Genomic DNA, 26,571 nt, shown 5'->3' on the forward strand with positions numbered 1-26,571 from the left:
AATTAAGGGAAAAAAAAGAAAAGGAAGAAAGAAACACAGAGTACCGAAACTAAAACGGCACAATATTATGCCTCCATTTTATTTATTAGACGATAATGATGTTTTATAAATAACAATTTTGAGTGCAGAGTTATCATACTTGTATATTCAATAAAATAAAGAATATTAATAATATCATACAATTAAAACAATAAAAAATAATACATTATGAATTTTATGATTTATAACAAATTTACAGATGTTGCTGTAGGTACCACCTAACAATGTGAGTGATCGTGTTACACAGCAAAGCTCGAGTAATTGCGGGTTAGTCTTTATGTAGAAAATCACCTTTCATATTTATCTTCAGATCTACTATATTTTTGGCATGTTGTCAATGTATTCCAAGTTTCTGTAATGTTGTGCATAGGTTATTTATTTTTAACATTAATTGTTAGTAAAAATTACAAATATTTCAAAAGGACCACTACGGCAAATAAATTAACGAATAAACCCATGGGGCTTGTACTGTGTCTTGTGTGGATGATTAGAGCTTTGTGAGTATATGCATGAAGAGGTTTTACATTTTCTGATACACAGCAAAAATACTCCATACTCGAAATTAGTATTTATTCCATTTATCTTCGTGGTTGTTTAACAAACTCCACTTTATTTCATTTCAGGAATATAATTAAACATAATAATTATTTATTTTTTTTAATTACTGTTTTTAAGACCTATGATATATAAAGTAGTTTTGTACATTATAACAAGTGAGAGGAAAATAAATTATGGCACCTGGATATACAAGTATGGAAGACACCTGTGGAACATTTCTAGGTTTCATATGGCCATGGAGCAATAGTAATTGTTCACCACTGTGGAGTAACGATTAGTGCATCTGACCACGAAATGAGTGGACTCAGGTTCAAATTCTGGTTAGGACAAGTTACCTGGTTGGGGTTTTCCCTCGACTAAATGAAGCATAATTGCTGGATAACTTTCGGCTTTGGATCTCGGACTCATTTCGCCATAATTAATTCACATATCTTCATCATCATCCATACAATATTCTGGATTAACTTCACGGTGTGGCGTGTTGTAATTGTATAAGAGTGAGGCTGTTCAGCCATCCAACAATTCACACAATAAGAGTGGTGAGCACAATAAGCCTCAGGCTGCAGTGTAAGTCTTCGGATCCCTCCTCCATACAATAGAAAAAAACATAAGAATATATATATATATATATATTAGGACTGGGTCTGATTCTCGGAGTCCATATCATTTGATGATAACGGGCATGAAAATGTGGACTCCGTAGTAGATCACTTTTCAAATGTGGTGTTTCAATCGGCAGAGTTATCGATCCCACGGTTGTCCTGCAGGCCAAAACGCTACCCTATTCCTTGGTGGACAGATGCCTGCAGAGATACAATCCGAGAAACCAAACGTGCCTTACGCCAATTTGAGCACCATCCGACCCAAGAAGATTTTGTCCAGTTTAAACGTCTTCGAGCCAAATCTCGTCGCACTCTGTGCGATGCTAAGAAGACATTCTGGACAAACTACGTCAATTCATTGAAGAACAATGTCCCAGCTAACATCGTATGGAACGAAGTCCGTCGAATAATGGGGAAATGTAGTTCTGTAATTCCGGGCCTTCTGAACAATGGCGTAATGACCACCAGTCCCGTAGAAATTGTTGAAACATTTGCCAACACATTTGCACAGATAAGCAGGTCGCGAAATTTTGACCCGGAATTTTTAAAAATCAAAGATGCTGCGGAAAAGCGAAATCTAAACTTTACATCAGATAACACAGAACATTACAATACACCGTTCACATCCGAAGAGCTGGAGGCGGTACTAGACACCTCCCCTGACACCTCTCCTGGCCCTAGTAACATCCCTAACTGCATGCTTCGCCATCTGCCACCAGGTGTAAATCATTCCTGTTGACAATGTACAACAGAATCTGGACTGAGGGAATATTTCCATCTTGGCGTTCCGCTATTGTTATCCCTGTCCAGAGACCGGGAAAGGATCCTTCTTTGTCTGGAAGCTACAGACCAATTTCTCTCACCAGCTGTGTATGTAAGGTTATGGAAAGAATGATAAGTAAATGCTTGATGAGGGTATTCGATTCGGAAAACCGATTATCTAATATCCAATGTGGTTTTCGTAAGCACAGATCCGCCGCAGACCATCTTATGCAGCTGGAGACTGCCATTAGAGATGCTTTCCTCAAGAAGCAACATCTTGTGGCGGTTTTCATTGATCTGGAAAAAACTTACGATACCACATGGCGTTATGGAATTCTGCAAACTCTGCATGATTGGGGACTTTGTGGTAGTCTACCAACGTTTATTGCGAAGTTCATGGCAGAGCGGTATTTCCGAGTTCGAGTATGCACCACACTTTCTAATTAACATCTCCAAGAAAACGGCGTTCCGGAGGGGTCTGTATTAAGCTTTCTTCTTTTCTGCTTTGCGATCAATGGAATTGCCCACTGTGTTCGTGACCGAGTATCTTCTCTGTTGTACGTCGATGACTTCAGTCTATATCTTCCATCCATCAGTCGACAGTTGCAATTGGTCATCAACGTACTATCAGAATGTGCTGTTCGCAATGGCTTTAAATTCTCCACTCTAAAAACGCAATGTGTCCACTTCTACAACCATCGTGGACTGCATCCACATCCTGAACTGTGTCTTAATGGAGTGGAGTTGCAATGTATAGACACTGCGAGATTTTTGGGCCTTATGTTTGATTATAAATTAACGTGGGAGGCACATATACGTGATTTAAGAAGGCGTTGCGAGAAATCCTTAAACATTTTACGCCTTTTGTCAGGGGTTCACTGGGGTGCAGACCGTACAGTGCTTTTACGCCTTTACTGAGCTCTTATATGATCAAAGCTGGATTACGGCTGTTTTATTTATGGCTTACCAAATAAATCAAACTTACGTCTTTTAGATACTATCCATCATCATGGGATACGACTGTCTACAGGGGCCTTCTTAACCAGTCGGATAGCGAGCCTGTATTGTGAAGCAGGAGAACCATCACTGTATTGGCAACGTAATGTCTTGTGCTCATATCCTGTTAAGCTCCGCTCACAGCCTGTGCACAATTCTTACAACGCCTTTCACCATTCTACTCTTTATGGCAGATGCAGTGGAAATCCACGGAGACTTCGCCCAGCAGGTGTGCGGTTTCGTGAATTGCTCTCTGAGCTCGACGTCCATTCACCATCAGTTCACATACTGGAGTATACCACCACTCCACCGTGGATTATGCGACGTTCCATGTTTGATGTAAGTCTGAGCCGAAGTTTTAAGAATTTTACACCATCTTTTGTTTATAGACTTCGTTTTAGTGAACTTTTATCAGGATATCCAAATTATTCATTAGTTTTTACTGACGGATCCCGCATAGATGATTATGTAAGCTGTTCCTTAGTTACAAATGGAGAGATATTTAAATACAGACTGAGCCAATATACTAATGTTTTTACTGTTCAACTCTACGCTTTTTACAGAGCTTTATTGCTTTTTATTTAGGCAACCCTGGGGCAGATTCCTTATCTGTTCCGACTCTTTTAAGTGCCATTCAGTCCTTGCAGTCTTTTAATTGTGATGATTAGCTTGTGTTAAGAACTCAGGAGCTGCTCCACACTCTCCTTAGCTCTGATTATGAGATTGGAGTAGTGCGGATTCCTGGTCATGTAGGAATTCCAGGAAATGAGGCCGTGGATGCTGCAGCCAGGGCTGGTGCATTGAATGGCTCTCTGGTATATTGGCGCGAGCGCAATATGGTAGTGAGACTAATAAGAGTTGGAGATAGTATGTAAATAATAGGTAAGGTTTGATGTAATTGAGAGGGAGGTAGAAAGTGAATGCAAATAGTGAGAGAGAACCATAAAAGTTATCCAATCAAGTGAAAAAGTGATAAGTGAATCGAACAAGAAATAGCAGGAGATATCACAAACATTAGAACATTGCAATAATAATAGAGACTAATAATATAATAAGATAAAGTAGGTGAGATAGTAGAAATATTAGTGAATATTAGTCAGAGATAAAAAGGTTTTAACGATAAACATAAAAGTAGGGATAACAGTAATGAAAGATGACAATGATAGTAGTAGAGATGGATGAGTAGATGTAGACGCGAATGTTTCTATATAAGAGTAAGGTGGACAGTATTGCGTAGCATTCGGGAATTATATTGAGGGAAGATAAAGAAGGTTAAAAGTTGAAGTCGACCTGGTTGGCGAGTTGGTATAGCACTGGCCTTCTATGCCCAAGGTTGCAGGTTCGATCCCGGGCGAGGTCGATGGTATTTAAGTGTGCTTAAATGCGACAGGCTCATGTCAGTAGATTTACTGGCATGTAAAAGAACTCCTGTGGGACAAAATTCCGGCACATCCGGCTACGCTGATATAACCTCTGCAGTTGCGAGCGTCGTTAAATAAAACATGACATTAAAAGTTGAAAATACTGTACATCAAAAAGGATGGAGGAAGAAATAGACAGAAGCAGGCTTAAGCTTTAGATAATTGGAAGATTTGGGGAGACATAGATGATAAGAGAAATATAAAGGATATATGATGGAATGTAAGCAAGGTAGTGGTGGACCGTATGCAGAAATGTGAGGGAAACCACTACCTGAAAGCCGTATGATGACAATAAATATGAATATGAATATGAATATTGGCGCGAGACTACTTGAAATATAAAATATGATGGCAGTGGCAAGGAGAATGGTCTGCACAAGATGGAAACAAATTACGAAATATAAACAATACTATTCGAGTTTTGGATTCGTCCACAAGAGCGTCACGACATGAGGAGGTTTTACTTGTCCAGTTGAGGATTAGCCACTGTCATCTGACACATGGCTATCTGTTACGTTTCGAGGCTCAGCCGGAGTGTGATATGTGCCACGTTCCACTTACGGTGGAACATTTTTTATTGAATTGCAGAAAATATTACTGTGTTCGCGTGCTATATGTAATTCGGCCGACACTAAGACGCTCTTGGAAATAGTGTAATTGTACAAATGCAGTTCTGAGATTTTTATCGAATACAGGACTGGATAAGGTGATTTAGTATTTTACTGACCCGTTTTACTTATCTTCCGAACCTTTTACATCTGGAGGTTACATTTGAAGAGTTCGCGGGAAAAACAATGAATGTCACATTTCTGTTAAGGATTAGATAATGATCTAATTGAGTCTATAACTGCAAGATAGTGCTGTTTCTATAGAAAATAAAGGAAAGGATTACTGTATTCGTGGTGATAATTTCCCTTTTTACCATTTTTCATAAGAACAATATTAAATTTCGTAGTGATGCATTGGATTAGATAATGACATCAACGTTAACAAAACTGTGACATTCATCGTTTTTCCCGCGAACTCTTCATTTGTTGTTTTATATTTGATTTTACATTGTTAACATTTCGGACTTTCTACATCCGAATATTTTCTAAAATGTTATTGTTTTTGAAATGTGATACACAATTTATCTCTGGCGACCTTAGTTTTATTATTTTATTTGTTCGTTTTGAATGCCACCTAGGGTCGTAGAATTGCTCACTTTTATGATTCTGTAAAAATCACCTTGTGTATATTGCATTTGTGTACCTCGTTTTACCGTGACAACGCTTTTTAGTTCTTTTAGCACTCTGATTATTATATTATTGATGTCTTTGTTTTATTAAGAACTAGCCGTACCCTGCGCTCCGCTGCACCTGTTAGAAATAAATATAAAGTAATTACATAATTAAAATAGGACGTTTGATCCAGGGAACAACTTTTACAACAGCGCAAGATAATCTGCTTCGCTCATTACCAAATTTTTTTGCATTGCATTTATTGCATATATATTTTATGTATTTTAACACGATTCAATTAAGCATAGTTAAAATTTGAATTATAAAATAATGGATTGCTAAGCTAACGTACTATTACTGCATACTAAATCAATACTCTCTCCTTGTTCGTTAATTCTCTGAGATTAAAATGAGTGTACATAAATATTATTTTAAAAAATACAGAAAACGAATGTACAAAATAGCCTATCAAATTTTCTGTGCATTAGAAGCTATTTTAATCTTACCTGTCCTCGATTTACTCAGACGTTACTGTAATAACCAGGGAAAGGATTTATATGTAAATACATATTTACTTATAAAGCTAATATAATTTATATTTTGCATTATCTTTATGTTTCACAATGTGTAGGGTTGAAAAATCCTACTTTTATTTTCCATATTTTTCCATATTTTAGAGTTTAGTACATATTTTCGTTAATTTCCATATATTTTCCATATTTCATATAAAACAGTCCATATTATATTAGGTTTAACAATAAAACAAAACAAAATTCCATTAACTTTTAAAAATACATTTCAACAATAGAGATTTAAACACATGTTCAGTAATCCCTTTAACATCAGAGTTATTTGAAAATTAGCAGTCCTATCAACAATGGGAAAGTAAGTTACAAAACTGTATTAATTTAATTTAAAATTTTTAACAGACTTCAGTTGTGCAGCTCAACAGTTAAATGCCAGTCAGAGTACACATAGGTTCAGTTTTGTAAATCATACTATAAAGACGGTAAATATGCCAAAAGTACGTCATTCAGTCAATTTAAAATCAAAACTAACAAGTTACATTTCAGAATTTAAAGAAGATGGTTTATCAACTGACAATAAAATATTATTTTGTAATTTGTGTCAGTGTGCAGTATCATCTACACAAAAGTTCCTGGTGCAACAACACATTACAACTAGTAAACATCAGGCCAACAAACAACTAAATTCCAAGCAGAGACAATTGTTTTTAACACAACCAACAACATCGAATGTAAGATCTGAGTTTAACATCGACCTGTGCCGTTCTCTCATCTCTGCTGATATTCCTCTCTACAAACTAAAGAATAAGGTCTTCAGGGAATTCCTTGAAAAATATACTCAACATACAATCCCGGATGAGTCAACACTTAGGAAGACGTATGCTCCATCCATCTACGATGAGACAATACAGAAGATAAGAGATGAAATTAAAGATAGTTCAATTTGGGTTTCCATTGATGAGACTCCCGACAAAGAAGGTAGACTTGTTGTTAATGTAGTTATCGGTTTGTTAAGTGAACAATATTCTGAACGAATTCTTTTACATTGTGATGTTCTAGAAAAGTGCAATAACAAAACTATAGTTAAACTGTTCAACGAAGCTATGGGTATCCTGTGGCCAAAGGGTATTATGTACGATAATGTGTTATTCTTTATTAGCGATGCTGCCCCTTATATGGTCAAAGCTGGACAAGCATTATCTGTTGTATATCCTAAATTGACTCATTTTACTTGTGTGGCGCATGCATTTCATCGTGTGGCAGAAGTGGTCAGAGACAATTTCCCTAAAGTAGATTTGTTGATTTCATCAGTGAAAAAAGTATTTCTCAAAGCTCCCAGTAGAGTTAACGTGTTGAAAGAAATGTACCCTGAAATTCCATTGCCACCAAAGCCAATTTTAACTAGATGGGGTACATGGCTAGAAGCAGTTGAATATTATGCCGAACATATAGACTCTATTAACAATGTTCTCCTTGCATTGGACTCTGAAGATGCAGTCTCAATTGATACTGCGAAAACAGTTACCTGTGATATAAGTGTGAAGAATGACTTAGCTCACATTCAGCATACATTTTCATGCATCATAAAAACGCTCAAAAGTCTCCAAAATAGGCACCTTTCACTATCTGAAAGTTTTGAAATTATAAATAGTACTGTGGAACAACTGAATCGTGGTAGAGGTAAAGTTGCAGATGCAGTAAGAGCTAAGGTGGACACTGTACTTTCAAAAAACCCTGGATATGAAGAACTACAAAAGGTTGTTGCTGTGATGAGTGGTGAATCAACAGTGAAGATTAACTTGGACTTATCCCCAGCAGACATTGTGAAATTGAATTATGTACCAGTTACTTCTTGTGACGTCGAACGCTCTTTTAGTCAGTATAAATCTATCCTCAGAGACAATAGAAGAAGATTCACTTTTCAGCACTTGAAAGAAATGTTTGTAACCTATTGTTATGGTAACAGACAATAAAAATTGTGTTTTGTTGAAACTACATTGGAAGATAAGGTACGTCCATTATATTTTTTGTTTAGTTTGATTAAAATGTACCAATATTTAACGTACATAGTCATTTTTTTTATAATTTTAAGTCCATATTTAATTCCATATTTTGGTAAAAATCCATATTTAATTCCATATTTTGGTAAAAATAACTACATATATATTTACATATTTCATATATTTTTAGTCCATATAAATCCGTTCCCTGCTAATAATAAATCTGTAGCCGAAATTTTTCTGGTAATTTTCGATTTTCCAAAAATAATTGGTCCTAACATATATAATTAACCACCCTGAAACCGAAAATCGCATTTTTGAAATTTTTGTTTGTATGTCTGTCTGTATGTTTGTTACCTTTTCACGCGATAATGGCTGAACCGATTTATATGAAAATTGGAATATAAATTAAGTTCGTTGTAACTTAGATTTTAGGCTATATGGCATTCAAAATACTTTATTTAAAAGGGGGGTTATAAAGGGGCCTGAATTAAGTAAATCGAAATATCTCGCTTATTATTGATTTTTGTGAAAAATGTTACATAACAAAAGTTTCTTTAAAAATGATTTCCGATAAGTTTTATTCTTCACAAAATTTTGATAGGACTGATATTTAATGAGATAAATGAGTTTTAAAATTAAAATAACGCCATCCAAGAAGGTGCAATGAATTAAGGACAAACGACTTCGTCTATAAGGGGCCTTGGACAACAACAATCGAAACAGGGGCCTTAGACATCAACAATCGAAAGCTATTAAACATAGCCTACAGAGAATGTTTCTGTGTTTGTATGAAGTAATATCAGAAGCTAAATTAATCCATTTGTATAATTAATTATTATTTCACCATTGGAAAGTGTAGTTTCTCTAGATGGACATAATGCTATAATGTTATTACCAGGGAACGGATTTATATGGACTAAAAATATATGAAATATGTAAATATATATGTAGTTATTTTTACCAAAATATGGAATTAAATATGGATTTTTACCAAAATATGGAATTAAATATGGACTTAAAATTATAAAAAAAATGACTATGTACGTTAAATATTGGTACATTTTAATCAAACTAAACAAAAAATATAATGGACGTACCTTATCTTCCAATGTAGTTTCAACAAAACACAATTTTTATTGTCTGTTACCATAACAATAGGTTACAAACATTTCTTTCAAGTGCTGAAAAGTGAATCTTCTTCTATTGTCTCTGAGGATAGATTTATACTGACTAAAAGAGCGTTCGACGTCACAAGAAGTAACTGGTACATAATTCAATTTCACAATGTCTGCTGGGGATAAGTCCAAGTTAATCTTCACTGTTGATTCACCACTCATCACAGCAACAACCTTTTGTAGTTCTTCATATCCAGGGTTTTTTGAAAGTACAGTGTCCACCTTAGCTCTTACTGCATCTGCAACTTTACCTCTACCACGATTCAGTTGTTCCACAGTACTATTTATAATTTCAAAACTTTCAGATAGTGAAAGGTGCCTATTTTGGAGACTTTTGAGCGTTTTTATGATGCATGAAAATGTATGCTGAATGTGAGCTAAGTCATTCTTCACACTTATGTCACAGGTAACTGTTTTCGCAGTATCAATTGAGACTGCATCTTCAGAGTCCAATGCAAGGAGAACATTGTTAATAGAGTCTATATGTTCGGCATAATATTCAACTGCTTCTAGCCATGTACCCCATCTAGTTAAAATTGGCTTTGGTGGCAATGGAATTTCAGGGTACATTTCTTTCAACACGTTAACTCTACTGGGAGCTTTGAGAAATACTTTTTTCACTGATGAAATCAACAAATCTACTTTAGGGAAATTGTCTCTGACCACTTCTGCCACACGATGAAATGCATGCGCCACACAAGTAAAATGAGTCAATTTAGGATATACAACAGATAATGCTTGTCCAGCTTTGACCATATAAGGGGCAGCATCGCTAATAAAGAATAACACATTATCGTACATAATACCCTTTGGCCACAGGATACCCATAGCTTCGTTGAACAGTTTAACTATAGTTTTGTTATTGCACTTTTCTAGAACATCACAATGTAAAAGAATTCGTTCAGAATATTGTTCACTTAACAAACCGATAACTACATTACCAACAAGTCTACCTTCTTTGTCGGGAGTCTCATCAATGGAAACCCAAATTGAACTATCTTTAATTTCATCTCTTATCTTCTGTATTGTCTCATCGTAGATGGATGGAGCATACGTCTTCCTAAGTGTTGACTCATCCGGGATTGTATGTTGAGTATATTTTTCAAGGAATTCCCTGAAGACCTTATTCTTTAGTTTGTAGAGAGGAATATCAGCAGAGATGAGAGAACGGCACAGGTCGATGTTAAACTCAGATCTTACATTCGATGTTGTTGGTTGTGTTAAAAACAATTGTCTCTGCTTGGAATTTAGTTGTTTGTTGGCCTGATGTTTACTAGTTGTAATGTGTTGTTGCACCAGGAACTTTTGTGTAGATGATACTGCACACTGACACAAATTACAAAATAATATTTTATTGTCAGTTGATAAACCATCTTCTTTAAATTCTGAAATGTAACTTGTTAGTTTTGATTTTAAATTGACTGAATGACGTACTTTTGGCATATTTACCGTCTTTATAGTATGATTTACAAAACTGAACCTATGTGTACTCTGACTGGCATTTAACTGTTGAGCTGCACAACTGAAGTCTGTTAAAAATTTTAAATTAAATTAATACAGTTTTGTAACTTACTTTCCCATTGTTGATAGGACTGCTAATTTTCAAATAACTCTGATGTTAAAGGGATTACTGAACATGTGTTTAAATCTCTATTGTTGAAATGTATTTTTAAAAGTTAATGGAATTTTGTTTTGTTTTATTGTTAAACCTAATATAATATGGACTGTTTTATATGAAATATGGAAAATATATGGAAATTAACGAAAATATGTACTAAACTCTAAAATATGGAAAAATATGGAAAATAAAAGTAGGATTTTTCAACCCTACACATTGTGAAACATAAAGATAATGCAAAATATAAATTATATTAGCTTTATAAGTAAATATGTATTTACATATAAATCCTTTCCCTGATTATTAGTATAGATATTAGATAAGGCCGCAAATAGCCATAGTAGCTGAAGCGCCCTGTTTTAAACCCTACACTACTACTAATTCATTGTAAAATATTACTTTTTCTATGATTAATAATGTCATTATCATCACAGTCATAATTATAATTATCCTTATATTCGAAATAATAATCATCATCATCCTCATTTCATCACCATCAGCATTACCTACAGTAACAACACATGTACGTATTACAGGTTGTAATAAATGTTTATTAAAAATGAACATACAATAAAGTCCCAGATTCGCATGTATATTATAAAGGTAACATGTAGCTACCAGCAGTGGTAACAAGAGTCGTAGGCATACGATGCCCGACCTTGATTCATTCAGTTTGTGTGGGCACCAAGGCAAGTGTCAGAATCATTGGAATGAGAAGCCTGGGTCAGAGTAATAATGAACGAATTTTACTTACCTCTTCAACAATAGTGGCCAACATAATTCTTGCCCCTCAGAGTCGTGATTCAGACACTGTGCAGTGGCCGCTTGATGCAAGTGCATGGACTCCTGTTCACTGATGATGACGAGAATTATTGATTGCTGGTTTGGGAAATGGGATTACTGTATAATAATTTACCCCCAAATTGTCATCTACTAAAATTTTTCTCTGTATTCTACAGGAACTGAATTTATGTCTCTGGTGTAGAAACTTAACTTAATGTGTTTGTTATGAATTCAGTGCTGCGCCATTTCTATGTTTCATTTGTTCTTTTTCAGAAAGAAGCATGTGACTTGGACTTGGTTAAGGAGAATGTGAAGCTGGAAGTAGTGACAGAGGAAGAGTCTGAAAGGTGAGTTTTTTGTCATAAAATAAAAGAAGGCATTGTTGCATACCCTTCAATATGCGATCAATTCAACAAAACGAATGCCAGCTGTCTCACTCAAATCAAAGCCCTCCAGGTAACTCTTCTACATACAGCTTTTAAAATAAGTCACAAAACGACAATATGAAGAAATAACTGAAAGCAATTATTCTAATTTTTATGAAAGCTTTTTCACACCAAGTAAGAAACAAACAATATCAGCTTATAGAATAAATTATAAACTTGTAGTCAATATAACAACTGTCCACAAGTTTTCCCCTCTTGTGAAGATTCTTTTTTGTTTCGTCAACTGTCCGAAGACTGGTCTGGATCCCACATGTGACATCAACAAGGCATCACTCATGAGGCAACTAGATCAGGAGATATAGGGTAGAGTGACCAGTTCCTTCCCCCCCCCCCATTGCATACATCGCCGATTAGCTACATGTTACACTAATCAGACTTCAGATGCATACAAATAATTGTTCTTCCTCTAACGCATATCGTCAACTGAGATGTACTGCCTGATAATAGATAGGCCCTATACATATCAGCCAGACCTCAGTCGGAAGTATTTGAAAAGATGATTGATGAGAATGATACTTTGACTACAACATCAAGACAATCCACTCCAATCTACCTCTACTCCCAAAATCAAAGTTGGTACTACCAATATTTCTCCACAAAGTAAATAACTACGAACAGGAAATATGCGACATAGATTCCATTGTATCCAATGAGTATTTCACACAGCAACAGAACAGAGTCCTAAAAATTAACACTACTACTGCTGCTAACTTCCGTTTGGTTTCAAAATTCTTAGAAGAATCACAGCTCCCTTATCATACTTTTCGTAATCCAGATACCAAGAGGCTGGAAGTCGTTTTACGCAGTGTTCCTTATTCTCTAACACAGTGGTTCCAACATTTTTTGACTGACGATACACACTACTGAAAGCTCACAATATCGCGACACACTTATTTGTTTATATTAATAATACAATAATAACAATCAATGCTTTTCTTCTGGAGAAAAAAGTGGTGGGACTCTGTGTAGAATATTTTATAGCGAACATGGAGATGATTACTGTTCACTGGACGGGAATTTTTTCATTTTTAACCTTCTTTTCGGCCAACTAAGACTTTCAAGGTCTAAGCAGAATTGAAAGAAATATTATATTAAAAACATAGTTATTTACACATATTTCGATTCCATGATGAAAATGCAACAAAAAGATGCCGGAAAGCAGTTACAGCATGTTCCATCAGAAAAAAAGCACTGATAACTTTTATGTAGTGTCTGATATCCATTGTTGTAGATAGGTCGATGTTAACACGCAAATCATGAATTCAAAAAAACATGCAGCAACTTATTATTATTATTATTATTATTATTATTATTATTATTATTATTATTATTATTATTATTATTATTAATGGTTTATTTAACCTGACAGAGTTAAGGCCATACTGCCTTCTCTAACACTCTCCAGGAACTCTTGTGAAGATAGTCCACAACAGGCTGAAACTAGCCAACAAGGTTCCGAACCTAGTTTATAACATGTGAAAGCAATAAACTATAAATATTTAAATTAAAATGCTTGGTGCCTCACAGAGTTTCTCTACATGTGGCCTTATTGTTGAGAAATCAATTTGTAAATAATCTTCATTATGCAGCAGGCTGTTCTTTTGTTTAGATTTCACCATTTTGATGGTGGGAAATGTTGATTCACACAAGTATGACGTTGAAAACAGCAGCAAAATGTTATGGCCCTCTTTGAAATTGTAGGATACTGACATTGCGCATAAATCCAAAAAGACTACACTGAATTGGTCTATAAATTTTGTTTTCATAGTAGAATCACATGAAAAATGTAGAAACTCATTTTTCTCGTTGACAAGTTGATGACATTTTGAATGGTTATCTCACCAGAAGTACCAAAAAGAGAAATTATCCATTCTAACTCTGAAACGGATAAGCTAGGGAAGTACTTTGTTGCTGAAGTTTGTAACACATTTAGTTGTTCTGCTGTTAACTTCTTCAAACATTCCTTTTTATTTTCAACAAGTCGTTTTTAAAAACTCTCAACTAAAGGAAGGGACAGTAATTTACCTGCTATAACCGAAGACTCCCAATCCAAAACTTCAGTTTTTTTTGTGGCTGAAATAATAATTTCTGTTTTGTGTTGAATATTTGCATTTAAAGAGTTCAGCATTTCGAAAATTTCGGCAAGATATGCTAGTATGGCACACCAAAAATTATCTTCCAAAAGTTCAGCATATTCTGGCTTTTCATTCTCAAACAAAATAAGAAGCTCGTCTTGAAGTTCTACCACTCGCATCATTGATTTACCCTTAGAAAGCTACATGAGAGTGAATACTTTCTAAATGTCTTTTTAGTTTATTCGGCACCATTGACTTATTTGACAAAACATTTCCACATATAAGACACTTGGGATTTTGTTTATATTCTTCTCCATGTCACGTGAAACCATATTGCAAGTATTCATCACTATATTTATGAAACGCATTATTCTTTTGTGAACCCTGAAGGGAATAGCACTGCTGTTATTTAACCCAGAACTTCATTCAGATTGTCTTTTTCTGATTAAAAATTTGGCCATGGTAAAATCTAAATAAAGTACTTTTGATAAATTAGTCGCACTATTACCTACTCACTTGTACAGTATATACTGAACCTGATTAATATGTTCTGACGATTCTGAACTCTGTTTATTACTAAGTGGGAAGAGTAAACGAATTACTAAGCTTGTTGCAGGTGTTCATGTTTCGTTGGTAAAATCTGTCTCAAAATAAAATGTACCGTATGAAAGACTTCGCTGTAAATAAAAAAAGTGTTGTAAAGAGACTTTCTGGATGGCATAAAATTTATTTTTCAATTCCAAAATTTCGCGGCACACTCCATAGGGCTGCGCGACACACCTACACCAGTTGGGCACCCCTGATCAAACAGATGAGGATGCTACCTTGGAGCTTAAATCTCTTAACTTGCCTGTTATTAAAGTTACCAGGCTTTTCTATAGAGACCGACAACCTATGTATGCCATTCTGTGCAGTGGAATTGGAAAACAACAAGCTAGATAAGAAGATTTTTGATATGAAATAACTTCAACTTGTTGTTATCAGAGTAGAATATCGTGGAAAACCCCTTTATGGCATCTCCATTTGCTAGAGGTTAGTCCCATGCGGTGACTTAGTAGTCTCTTTCATGGCAGATGATCTTCAAAAAGAACACTACTTTTTCCTTTATTTCGAAAGTTGCACTATTTTTTTAGCTTAAGATCTTTCAGCTTATTTGTGACTTTCCTGGTATCTAAGACACTATTTTTCTGATACGTATATTTTCTCAGGCGTTTAATGAAGCCAATTCAAGGAATTTATACTCTCTGCAGTGAGGTCTCTCATATGAATGATGTAATTATTGTTTTCATGTTACCATAAACGGAAGGAATTAATATGCTGCAATACAGCTTCCCTTAGTACTGTATTGTGATGTTCTCAATACATTGCTACAAATCACATGTGATTACAAATTGATACTGCAATTTTGTTGGGTAACTTTCGGTACTGGACTCTGTACTCATTTTGCCGGCATTATCACCTTAACATCATTTAGACACTGAATACTGGTAACTACAGCAGTTGATAAAGCGTTGTAGAATAACCTACTTACACAAGAAAGATACTGCAATTTGACATATGAATAAAAATATTGATATACCATATAAGAAGACTGTTGTTATAATACACAGTAAGTTCAGATATGCTGAACTACAGAAATGAACATTAATAAAAAAAGTACATTATGCAAATGTTCTATTGAATGTGGAAATAATGAAAAAAGTTCATAATGGAAGATAACTTGAAGACAGAAAACCATAGACACAGACTCGGCTGTTCATTTCTCAAATTAAGCAAGATACAGTTGAAGCTTACTTACTTCCTGGCTTTTAAGGAACCCGGAGCTTCATTGCCGCCCTCACATAAGCCCGCCATTGGTCCCTATCCTGATCAAGATTAATCCATTCTCTACCATCATATCCCACCTCCCTCAAATCCATTTTAATATTATCTTCCCATCTACGTCTCGGCCTCCCAACTAACACTCTATATACATTTCTGGATTCGCCCATACGTGCTACATGCCCTGCCCATCTCAAACGTCTGGATTTAATATTCCTGATTATGTCAGGTGAAGAATACAATGCGTGCAATTATGTGTTGTGTAATTTTCTCCATTCTCCTGTAACTTCATCCCTCTTAGCCCCAAATATTTTCCTAAGCACCTTATTCTCAAACACCCGTAACCTATGTTCCTCTCTCAAAGTGAGAGTCCAAGTTTCACAACCATAAAGAACAACCGGTAATATAACTGTTTTATAAATTCTAACTTTCAGATTTTTCGACAGCAGACTGGATGATAAAAGTTTCTCAACCGAATAATAACAGGCATTTCCCATATTTATTCTGTGTTTAATTTCCTCCCGATTATCATTTATATTTGTTACTGTTGCTCCGAGATATTTGAACTTCTCCACCTCTTTAAAAGATAAATTTTCAATTTTTATATTTGCATTTCGTACAATATCCTCGTCACGAGACATAATCATATACAGGGAAAGGATTTATATGTAAATACATATTTACTTATAAAGCTAATATAATTTATATTTTGCATTATCTTTATGTTTCACAATGTGTAGGGTTGAAAAATCCTACTTTTATTTTCCATATTTTTCCATATTTTAGAGTTTAGTACATATTTTCGTTAATTTCCATATATTTTCCATATTTCATATAAAACAGTCCATATTATATTAGGTTTAACAATAAAACAAAACAAAATTCCATTAACTTTTAAAAATACATTTCAACAATAGAGATTTAAACACATGTTCAGTAATCCCTTTAACATCAGAGTTATTTGAAAATTAGCAGTCCTATCAACAATGGGAAAGTAAGTTACAAAACTGTATTAATTTAATTTAAAATTTTTAACAGACTTCAGTTGTGCAGCTCAACAGTTAAATGCCAGTCAGAGTACACATAGGTTCAGTTTTGTAAATCATACTATAAAGACGGTAAATATGCCAAAAGTACGTCATTCAGTCAATTTAAAATCAAAACTAACAAGTTACATTTCAGAATTTAAAGAAGATGGTTTATCAACTGACAATAAAATATTATTTTGTAATTTGTGTCAGTGTGCAGTATCATCTACACAAAAGTTCCTGGTGCAACAACACATTACGACTAGTAAACATCAGGCCAACAAACAACTAAATTCCAAGCAGAGACAATTGTTTTTAACACAACCAACAACATCGAATGTAAGATCTGAGTTTAACATCGACCTGTGCCGTTCTCTCATCTCTGCTGATATTCCTCTCTACAAACTAAAGAATAAGGTCTTCAGGGAATTCCTTGAAAAATATACTCAACATACAATCCCGGATGAGTCAACACTTAGGAAGACGTATGCTCCATCCATCTACGATGAGACAATACAGAAGATAAGAGATGAAATTAAAGATAGTTCAATTTGGGTTTCCATTGATGAGACTCCCGACAAAGAAGGTAGACTTGTTGGTAATGTAGTTATCGGTTTGTTAAGTGAACAATATTCTGAACGAATTCTTTTACATTGTGATGTTCTAGAAAAGTGCAATAACAAAACTATAGTTAAACTGTTCAACGAAGCTATGGGTATCCTGTGGCCAAAGGGTATTATGTACGATAATGTGTTATTCTTTATTAGCGATGCTGCCCCTTATATGGTCAAAGCTGGACAAGCATTATCTGTTGTATATCCTAAATTGACTCATTTTACTTGTGTGGCGCATGCATTTCATCGTGTGGCAGAAGTGGTCAGAGACAATTTCCCTAAAGTAGATTTGTTGATTTCATCAGTGAAAAAAGTATTTCTCAAAGCTCCCAGTAGAGTTAACGTGTTGAAAGAAATGTACCCTGAAATTCCATTGCCACCAAAGCCAATTTTAACTAGATGGGGTACATGGCTAGAAGCAGTTGAATATTATGCCGAACATATAGACTCTATTAACAATGTTCTCCTTGCATTGGACTCTGAAGATGCAGTCTCAATTGATACTGCGAAAACAGTTACCTGTGACATAAGTGTGAAGAATGACTTAGCTCACATTCAGCATACATTTTCATGCATCATAAAAACGCTCAAAAGTCTCCAAAATAGGCACCTTTCACTATCTGAAAGTTTTGAAATTATAAATAGTACTGTGGAACAACTGAATCGTGGTAGAGGTAAAGTTGCAGATGCAGTAAGAGCTAAGGTGGACACTGTACTTTCAAAAAACCCTGGATATGAAGAACTACAAAAGGTTGTTGCTGTGATGAGTGGTGAATCAACAGTGAAGATTAACTTGGACTTATCCCCAGCAGACATTGTGAAATTGAATTATGTACCAGTTACTTCTTGTGACGTCGAACGCTCTTTTAGTCAGTATAAATCTATCCTCAGAGACAATAGAAGAAGATTCACTTTTCAGCACTTGAAAGAAATGTTTGTAACCTATTGTTATGGTAACAGACAATAAAAATTGTGTTTTGTTGAAACTACATTGGAAGATAAGGTACGTCCATTATATTTTTTGTTTAGTTTGATTAAAATGTACCAATATTTAACGTACATAGTCATTTTTTTATAATTTTAAGTCCATATTTAATTCCATATTTTGGTAAAAATCCATATTTAATTCCATATTTTGGTAAAAATAACTACATATATATTTACATATTTCATATATTTTTAGTCCATATAAATCCGTTCCCTGATCATATACTTTGTCTTTTCGGGATTTACTTCCAAACCTATCTCTTTACTTGCTTCAAGTAAAATTCCCTTGTTTTCCCTAATCGTTTGTGGATTTTCTCCTAACATATACATGTCATCCGCATAAACAAGCAGCTGATGTAACCCGTCCAATTCCAAACCCTCTCTGTTATCCTGGACTTTCCTAATGGCATACTCTAGAGCAAAGTTAAAAAGTAAAGGTGATAGTGCATCTCCTTGCTTCATCCCACAGTGAATTGGAAACGCATCTGACAGAAACTGATCTATACGAACACTGCTGTACGTTTTACTGAGACACATTCTGATTAATCGAACTAGTTTCTTGGGAATACCAAATTCAATAAGAATATAATATAAAATGTAATATTTCTTGCGAGGTTTTATAACATTTTTGATCTTTTAAATGACATTTACTGTCTTATACTATTAGGAAGTCATTAAGATATATACATATATATGCATCATAAGATAATAGTTAAAGTCCGTCTTTGTAACACGAATACAATATGCATAAAATTAAATTTCAGTACTGTTAGGTGTTGATAAGAAGGTTGAACTTCATAATTATAAAGATGATTAGAGGTTGAAATAGCCAGTGCATAATGTCCTATTTACAAAAATGTCCGCATATGGAAATGGTCACTGGAAAAATGTCAAATTTACTCTATAGCTATTAATTTTATTAAATAAATGTCCAATGTAAAAAAGGTCCAATGTATTGTTCAAAATTACTCAACCTCTTTGCCCTGTGCCTCTAGATGTATATGAATTTTTGAGTTGAATAATCTGTTAATAATTTCAAGGGAAAAATTATTCTGGGACCGGGTGTCGAACCCGGGACCTTTGAATAAGCGCATCAACGCTCTACCGAGTGAGCTGCCCAGGAACTTTACCAGACACCAACTCAATTTTTCTGTTTATATCCACATACCTCAAAGTGAGCTGACAAACCGTCAAACATCCAACATTGAGTGCACACAAACTCTGTGACTTTAAATTGTGGTTTTCTGTTAACGAACAGTGGCGAATATTATGCAAATCTAGCTCTCAGGTATAGCTCCCTGTGAAGCTGATTTCAGTAATGTTAAGGGAAAAGTTGTTCTGGGCCGGGTATCGAACCTGGGTCCTTTGGCTAAGCACACCAATGCTCTACCGACTGAGCTGGACTGAGTCAGTGTCTAGTAGAGTTCTTGGGTAGCTCAGGTGGTGAACTTAGCCAAAAGTCCCGTATTCGATATCTGGTCCTGGAACAATTTTTCCCTTGAAATTATTCAAATCAGCTTCACAGAGAGCTTTTCATGAAAGCTAGATTTGAATTTTTAAGTTGTATGATATAGCATGCAGGAACATTGCGTGCGAAGACTTGACCAGGGTTGTAGCACCAGGGATGATGATGATGATGATGATGATGATGATGATGAAGATGATGATGATGATATAGCATGCAAATACCCTTTAACGTCGTCGTTATTATACTCATTGTACTTTCTTACTGTTTTTTCTATTCTCCATTGTGAGATAATGTAGTTTATCCTATTTATATGAGGCCTAAATTTACGTGACCTGCTAGGATTTGGGTTTTCTTAATTTCATTCTCTTGTTGTTCTTCTCTTACGTGCTGTAAACACCTCCAGATACTAATGCGGTGAGCAGCAACCATATTTTGAAATTTACTATTGAATGCTTCTATTATATATTATTAGGTATTTGGTGCTCATGAAATGTTTGTAAATACATGTTCCCAATTACTGCTGAATACCTCAGGAGAACAGATCTTCTGCATCCTTGAGCACATTTGCCCCGCACATGTAATTCGAATGTAGTCAGCCAGTTTGATTATGTCTGCATACAACATATCAAAAGTGATTTGTAAAGCTTCTAGGCTAGACGGCAATTTGGAAGGCAGGTGGCCACTAGATGCGCCGTAGCTTGTATGGCATGTGACGTCACAAGCTTGAACAGGAGAACTAATCAGAATTAGTCTATAACAAGCACTTCCTGAGTTCGTTTGTTCACGTGCGAGTGTTTCAATACATTGAATAAGTAAAACTAACATTTACTATGTGTATGTAAGGTAAATAAATGGAAGAAGAGACTGTAAAAACACAAGTATTACACAAGCAGGCGCGAAAAATAGTGTTTAAGGTGTATAATTATTATAAAAACGTTACGAGCAGAACGCTGCCGGCCATCCTGATGCTGGCAGCAACGTTGCCAACGTGCAAGAAACGACTGCAGAAGCATGTGGTGTGGGATTGAGAAACGTGCAAAGAATATTGTTAGTGAAGGAAAGAGGGTTTTTTTGGTGTCATGCTTACAGTAATCAACGGCTAAGGTCATTATTGTCTTTTGATAATTTAAATTCTCTCCTGCGCTATTTGTATTGCACGTGCGTGAAGTACGATGCGGCAATGTTGTACGCTGCCTTGCTCTCTCTATATGTCTCTCTCGACACAAACGCTAGCAGACAACCGCCTTCCGAATTGCCGTGGACTCTAATATGATAAGTGAGTTCTTGAATTTGGTGTCTGTTATATGGCTGTTTCATGTTGACATACAGTTTTCGCATTTTACACTTACGAATTTTCTATATAATGACTGGATATAATGAAAAAGACACCCTTCAAAGGTTGCATGGGAGAGTGCTGTTGCACTGAGTTCAGAATCCATCATTATGGTTTGAGCCTCTAGCTGAATGCTTTGCCTTTGAGCTTGTTCTTTAAGTTAGCCATGTTTGATTGCGTAAGACTCTTTCATTTTGTTAGTCAACAGACAAAAAACTAAAGGAAAAGTGAATTATTTAAGATTCCATGTATTTTAAACAATTATACACACTGACATGGAAGTTTTTTTAATATGCCATTGGACAAAATTAACTTGTTGGCACTCATACTACTTATCTTTATGAGATGGAAATTTAAGCACCCTCTTTGGTACTTTTTAGCCTGAAAATTCTGACAATTAATGGTTTTATTATATGCTGCTACTATCTGAATTTGGTACAAATTTTTTTGTATTCTGTAGTGGAGTTCTGTTGTGTTGTTTATTTACATTTCTCTTAAGGCTGTCTCAGGAAGCCTCGACAAAATTTCATCTTCAATTCGTTTGATGACCTCTTACAAATATGATTGGTCCTTCATCTTGCATTTCTGTAGTCCTGTCCCTTAGTGTTACATTGGCCAGTAGAACTTCAAATGCCTCATGCAAATGTTGTCATATGCCATATTTTAACAAAGTTGTGTTCTGTAGATCTGAATTCCTCATAAATCTTGCATTACACCTTTTCCTTCCATACACAACCAATGCAATTTACTGTCATCTCTACTTCTTCAATGATAGTGGTACATGTATCCATCTTTTATTATTATTTTTATTGCGAACTAGAGATTTGAATAATTATTTTAATCAAGGTTTGAAACAGAAAATGTAGTATTCCTAATTTGCTCTTCAACAGCTATAAAGCAGTATAATGCATCTCTCTGGTTATGATAGGTTTCGATATGTCTCTTGCCTGTATAATTTTTTTATATTAAAAAATTTTGGACATTTTTGTTGATGGACATTCAGCAGTGAACCTTTTCTGAGTAGACGTATTTGTTCGTGGAGATTTTGCACTGGACGTTTTTGTATATAGATATGTTGAGGACTCTCTAATCTGGAACTGTAGATGTCAGTATTTTTAACAAGTGATATTACTTCATATTTTAGTTAAAAAATAAAAGTTCGTGATTAAATCTAGAACAAATGTTATATGTTCCTATGACGACAGTAGTAACAATAACTATAACCTATTCTTCTTTAACAGCTGCCAATATAGATGATGCTATTCTACTCTTCACATCCAGCACTGCTGTACATGCATTGTGCTCTTCAGAATCTCGTGATGTTAATTTGAATTTAGTCATTAGTATGTCGACAAATAATCTCTCGTGTAATCGAATTGTCTTCTCATTTCATCTCTGTAGGCTATACGATTATACAATGGCATAAAGAATCGTCTCCTGTTATTTCCTTGATATAAAATTGTCTTCCCCAATGCTGATTACAGAAAGGATGTTAATTTCAATGGCTTTCATAATTGTGAAGTCCCGCTCGAACAATAAGTAGGGTTTACAGTCCATCAAGAGGTGCAGGGACTAGCCACACAAGGAAGTGTTCGGCGAATTGATATCATAGCCATTAAGAGCAACTCAGCATACATTCTCGATCCCACCATCAGATTTGAGACACATGCAGATCAACCGCATGAGGTGGACAGTGAAAAGAAACGGATCTATGAACCAACAATCCCGTTCTATAAAAATAAATATAGCCTGTCGCACATTGATATAATAGGTCTGATGGTGCGAGCACGAGGTACCATACCCTCCTTCTTTGCCAACAAATGTAAAAACCTGGGGCTAACACACAGCATTGTGAAGGAAATAGCCATTAGTGCCCTCAAAGGATCGGTTCAGATATTGAGAAATCATTTGTATGGGAGTGATAATGGAAATTTCAAGTTATGTTAACCGATGGCTGTTGATTGGTTTAGATATCAATGCCAATAAATCCATACTATTATTTTTCTCGCGGTATATGGCATTCATATCATTCTAACCTATCTGATGATATTTTTTTTCCCCCTTTCTTAACTGTAAATGAGCACAAACGCTACTTAGGTGTAAATTTTTCGGACATTTTGTATATTCGATTCCCTCATCGTTTCAAATGCATATCATTTTACCTTTTAGGTGTATTTCCAAATTATATGTAATACGCTTTACCAAATCTGGCAACCTTTTCATAAGGGAAGCTAACTTTCTTCTTTTTCTTCTTGTTCTACATCATATGTCCCAAGCAGGTCACTGATGAGTGATTCCATGGGGTTAAACGTAGAAAGTAGATTAAAATTGAGCTTGTTTTTCGCAATGCAAACATAAACAGCTTAAAACCTGATATTGATAGAGTATTTAAATGTGATTTATTGGGAAAATCTTTGTTCGAATGGCTGCTATTTACTGTGATTTTAACAATGTCACTATTGTTTAGTTTGTGATCAAATTTCATTTCAGCACTGCAGTGCACCAGGACAGTAGTGTATCGTCAGAAACGCGCAATATTGCACGTGAGGAGCTCTTGATGATAGAACAGAATCACAAGAATTTTGATAACTTTGAGAAACTAGGACGCAATGCGTTTCTTGAGTGCTCTAAGTACGACAAACTTTACACAGGAGAAGACAAATCAAAGACAAAATCTTGCAGTTATAGATTTGACAGTTCAAAGCACAGTGATACAAGTTGTAGTTCTATGAAATGTACTATTTGTGGTAAGGTTTTTGCAACTTCCCGTGCTTTCAAACGTCATCTTCGGACTCACACCTGCGAGAAGTCATTCATGTGCGATGTCTGTGGAAAGTTTTTCGTGGAAATGGGGAATCTAAACAAACACACGCTTCTGCACACAGGGGAGAGACCTTACAAATGCGATGTCTGTGGACAGTGTTTCACGCAATTTGGGAATCTAAAGAAACATGCACACCTACACACGGGCGAGAAGCCATTCAAGTGCAATCCTTGTGGGAAGTGTTTCTCACAGATGGATTATCTTAAAACTCATACACTTCTCGTGCACACAGGCGAGAGGCAATTCAAATGCATTGCTTGTGGAAAATGTTTCTTGAATAAGGGAAGTCTGAAACAACACGCAAAACTACACACTGGCGAGAGACCTTTTAAATGCGATATCTGTGGAAAATGTTTTACGCTTAAGGGATGCCTAAAGAAACATACTTTTACATACAGGCGAGAGGCCATTTAAATGCAGTATTTGTGGAAAAGCTTTTTCCAGACCAGGCCATCTGAAAACGCATGTAGTAGTGCATACAAAGGAGAAGTGTTTCAAATGCGATCTTTGTGAAAGGACTTTCTCACATTCAAGAAGCCTCAGAAGGCACTCACGCGTGCACACTTGCAAGGGTTCGTAATGTAATGTGTGTGATAAATGATACTCGGTATGGGAAAGGGGTTTCAGATGAGTCGTTTGTGAAAAATATTCTCCACAACCGTAACAATTCAAAATTCATTCACGCCGTTAAAGTACATCTACAAGGTTCAACTTTTCTTTCAACTTTAAGCAATGAATGCAAAAGTGAACGAAATGCATTCAATTCTGTATGCTCTTTTCCACTAAAAATGAGAGCGCATGTGGCAATTGGAAGCTACCCATTGCCGGTGGGTATCTTTTGTGTTATTTCGTTTAACAGTACTATATAGCAAGCAGCTGATTGTTTTACGTGGCAGTGATTAAAATGAAAAATGTTTTGTTTGGTGAAGCTGAAAATGGCGGCAAGTACGATTACCTGTATTAAGGTTTATAGCAAATACGAGTGCATATGGGGTGTTCAACCACAATTTATATATATATATATGCACTCGTATTTGCGATTATATATACATACATATACATACACACACACACACGTAGGGAGAGTGATGTTGAACACTGCGCACCATGTAGACATAAAATCTGCGTGCACCTAAATTGAGTGTTGGTTTTGAACTTATTCTTTCAACATTTTCCCCAGATCGCTTGCATAAACTTATGGAAAATTGAACCGTGTAAATGCACATTTACACTATGATTCTATAAAAATGTAATGTCTGTGAAAATCTCCCTCGTCATTAAGAAATATCAAAAGCCACTCCCATTGACGTATAAAATAATAACTCCAATAAAATTAGAATTTACCATCTTTGATAAACTTATTAAGTACAGCAAGATAAATCCTATTTTAGTAAACCACAGTTTACTGAGATACTGTAGTAAATGTCATTCTGTTTTATATATTTACTGTTTAGTTTAACTAATTAAATCCAAGTATTTTTACTGTGCTTGGAAAGTGGACAAATGCAGTCACATTCCACTTTGTTTTTGTTCAAATAAATATACTTCTTTTATTGTTATATTATCTCTAGGTAAAGATAAAAAAGTAATTAGTAATGTCATCTAATTCAAGTGACTCGGAACGAGAATTATTTATAGAAGGCATAGACACTTTCTGCAGAGAATTGATAACAGTTTCTTTGAAGGTACCTATTAATTTAACTTAGATTGTGTAGGACTTTAAATATTATATGGAGATTTTAACCCATATAATTATATGCCATTGCAACGAAAATTAAATTGAAATGTCAGTTTCTTATATTTCGTCATGTGTTGTTTCTTACAAAATCCTCTATTTCACTCCATTTTGCGTTTTTCTAATCTCGGCCAACACATGTAAACTTTCCTAACACAATATCTTTAACTTTTTTAATATCTCGCAGAAAGTAAATAATCTGCACGTTCTTGTTTTTCCATATATTATGTATGATGTAGATGGCGTTGATTTGGATGATAAACGAAAGCACTATGGAGTGCCGAAAAAATAAATGATTACCACATTAAATATTGTATGTTTATACTACGGTAACTACTATGCTGGAATTGTTTAGGAAACGAAAATTTTTATGTTAGTAAAAGAAGCTACTGACAATAGTAATTCACTGCACTATTTTACTACTCTTTTATGAAACAGACTCCTGTTTGTATTTCTGAAAATTTACAAGTTCATATATGCAACGCTTTTTGTCTGACAAAATGTGCCAGAACGCCATTCTGGCACCTTTTTTGTTA

The 26,571-nt window shown here is 35.1% G+C and overlaps 1 protein-coding gene across 3 annotated transcripts in view; it reads left to right on the forward strand.

Annotated features, from left to right (window-relative positions):
* LOC138710251 (gastrula zinc finger protein XlCGF28.1-like) overlaps nt 1-24,944 on the forward strand; it is a 36,990-nt gene extending 12,046 nt beyond the window's left edge. For all 3 annotated transcript variants that reach the window (XM_069840953.1, XM_069840954.1, XM_069840952.1), the window contains exons 4-5: nt 11,978-12,051; nt 23,967-24,944. In XM_069840953.1, coding sequence (XP_069697054.1) covers nt 11,978-12,051; nt 23,967-24,714 — 822 coding nt within the window. In that variant the 3' untranslated portion in view covers nt 24,715-24,944. The remainder of the gene's footprint in view (nt 1-11,977; nt 12,052-23,966) is intronic.
* Nucleotides 24,945-26,571: the final 1,627 nt, after the last annotated feature.

This window comes from Periplaneta americana, chromosome 12 (genome assembly GCF_040183065.1).
Source record: "Periplaneta americana isolate PAMFEO1 chromosome 12, P.americana_PAMFEO1_priV1, whole genome shotgun sequence".
Taxonomy (NCBI): Eukaryota; Metazoa; Arthropoda; class Insecta; order Blattodea; family Blattidae; genus Periplaneta; species Periplaneta americana.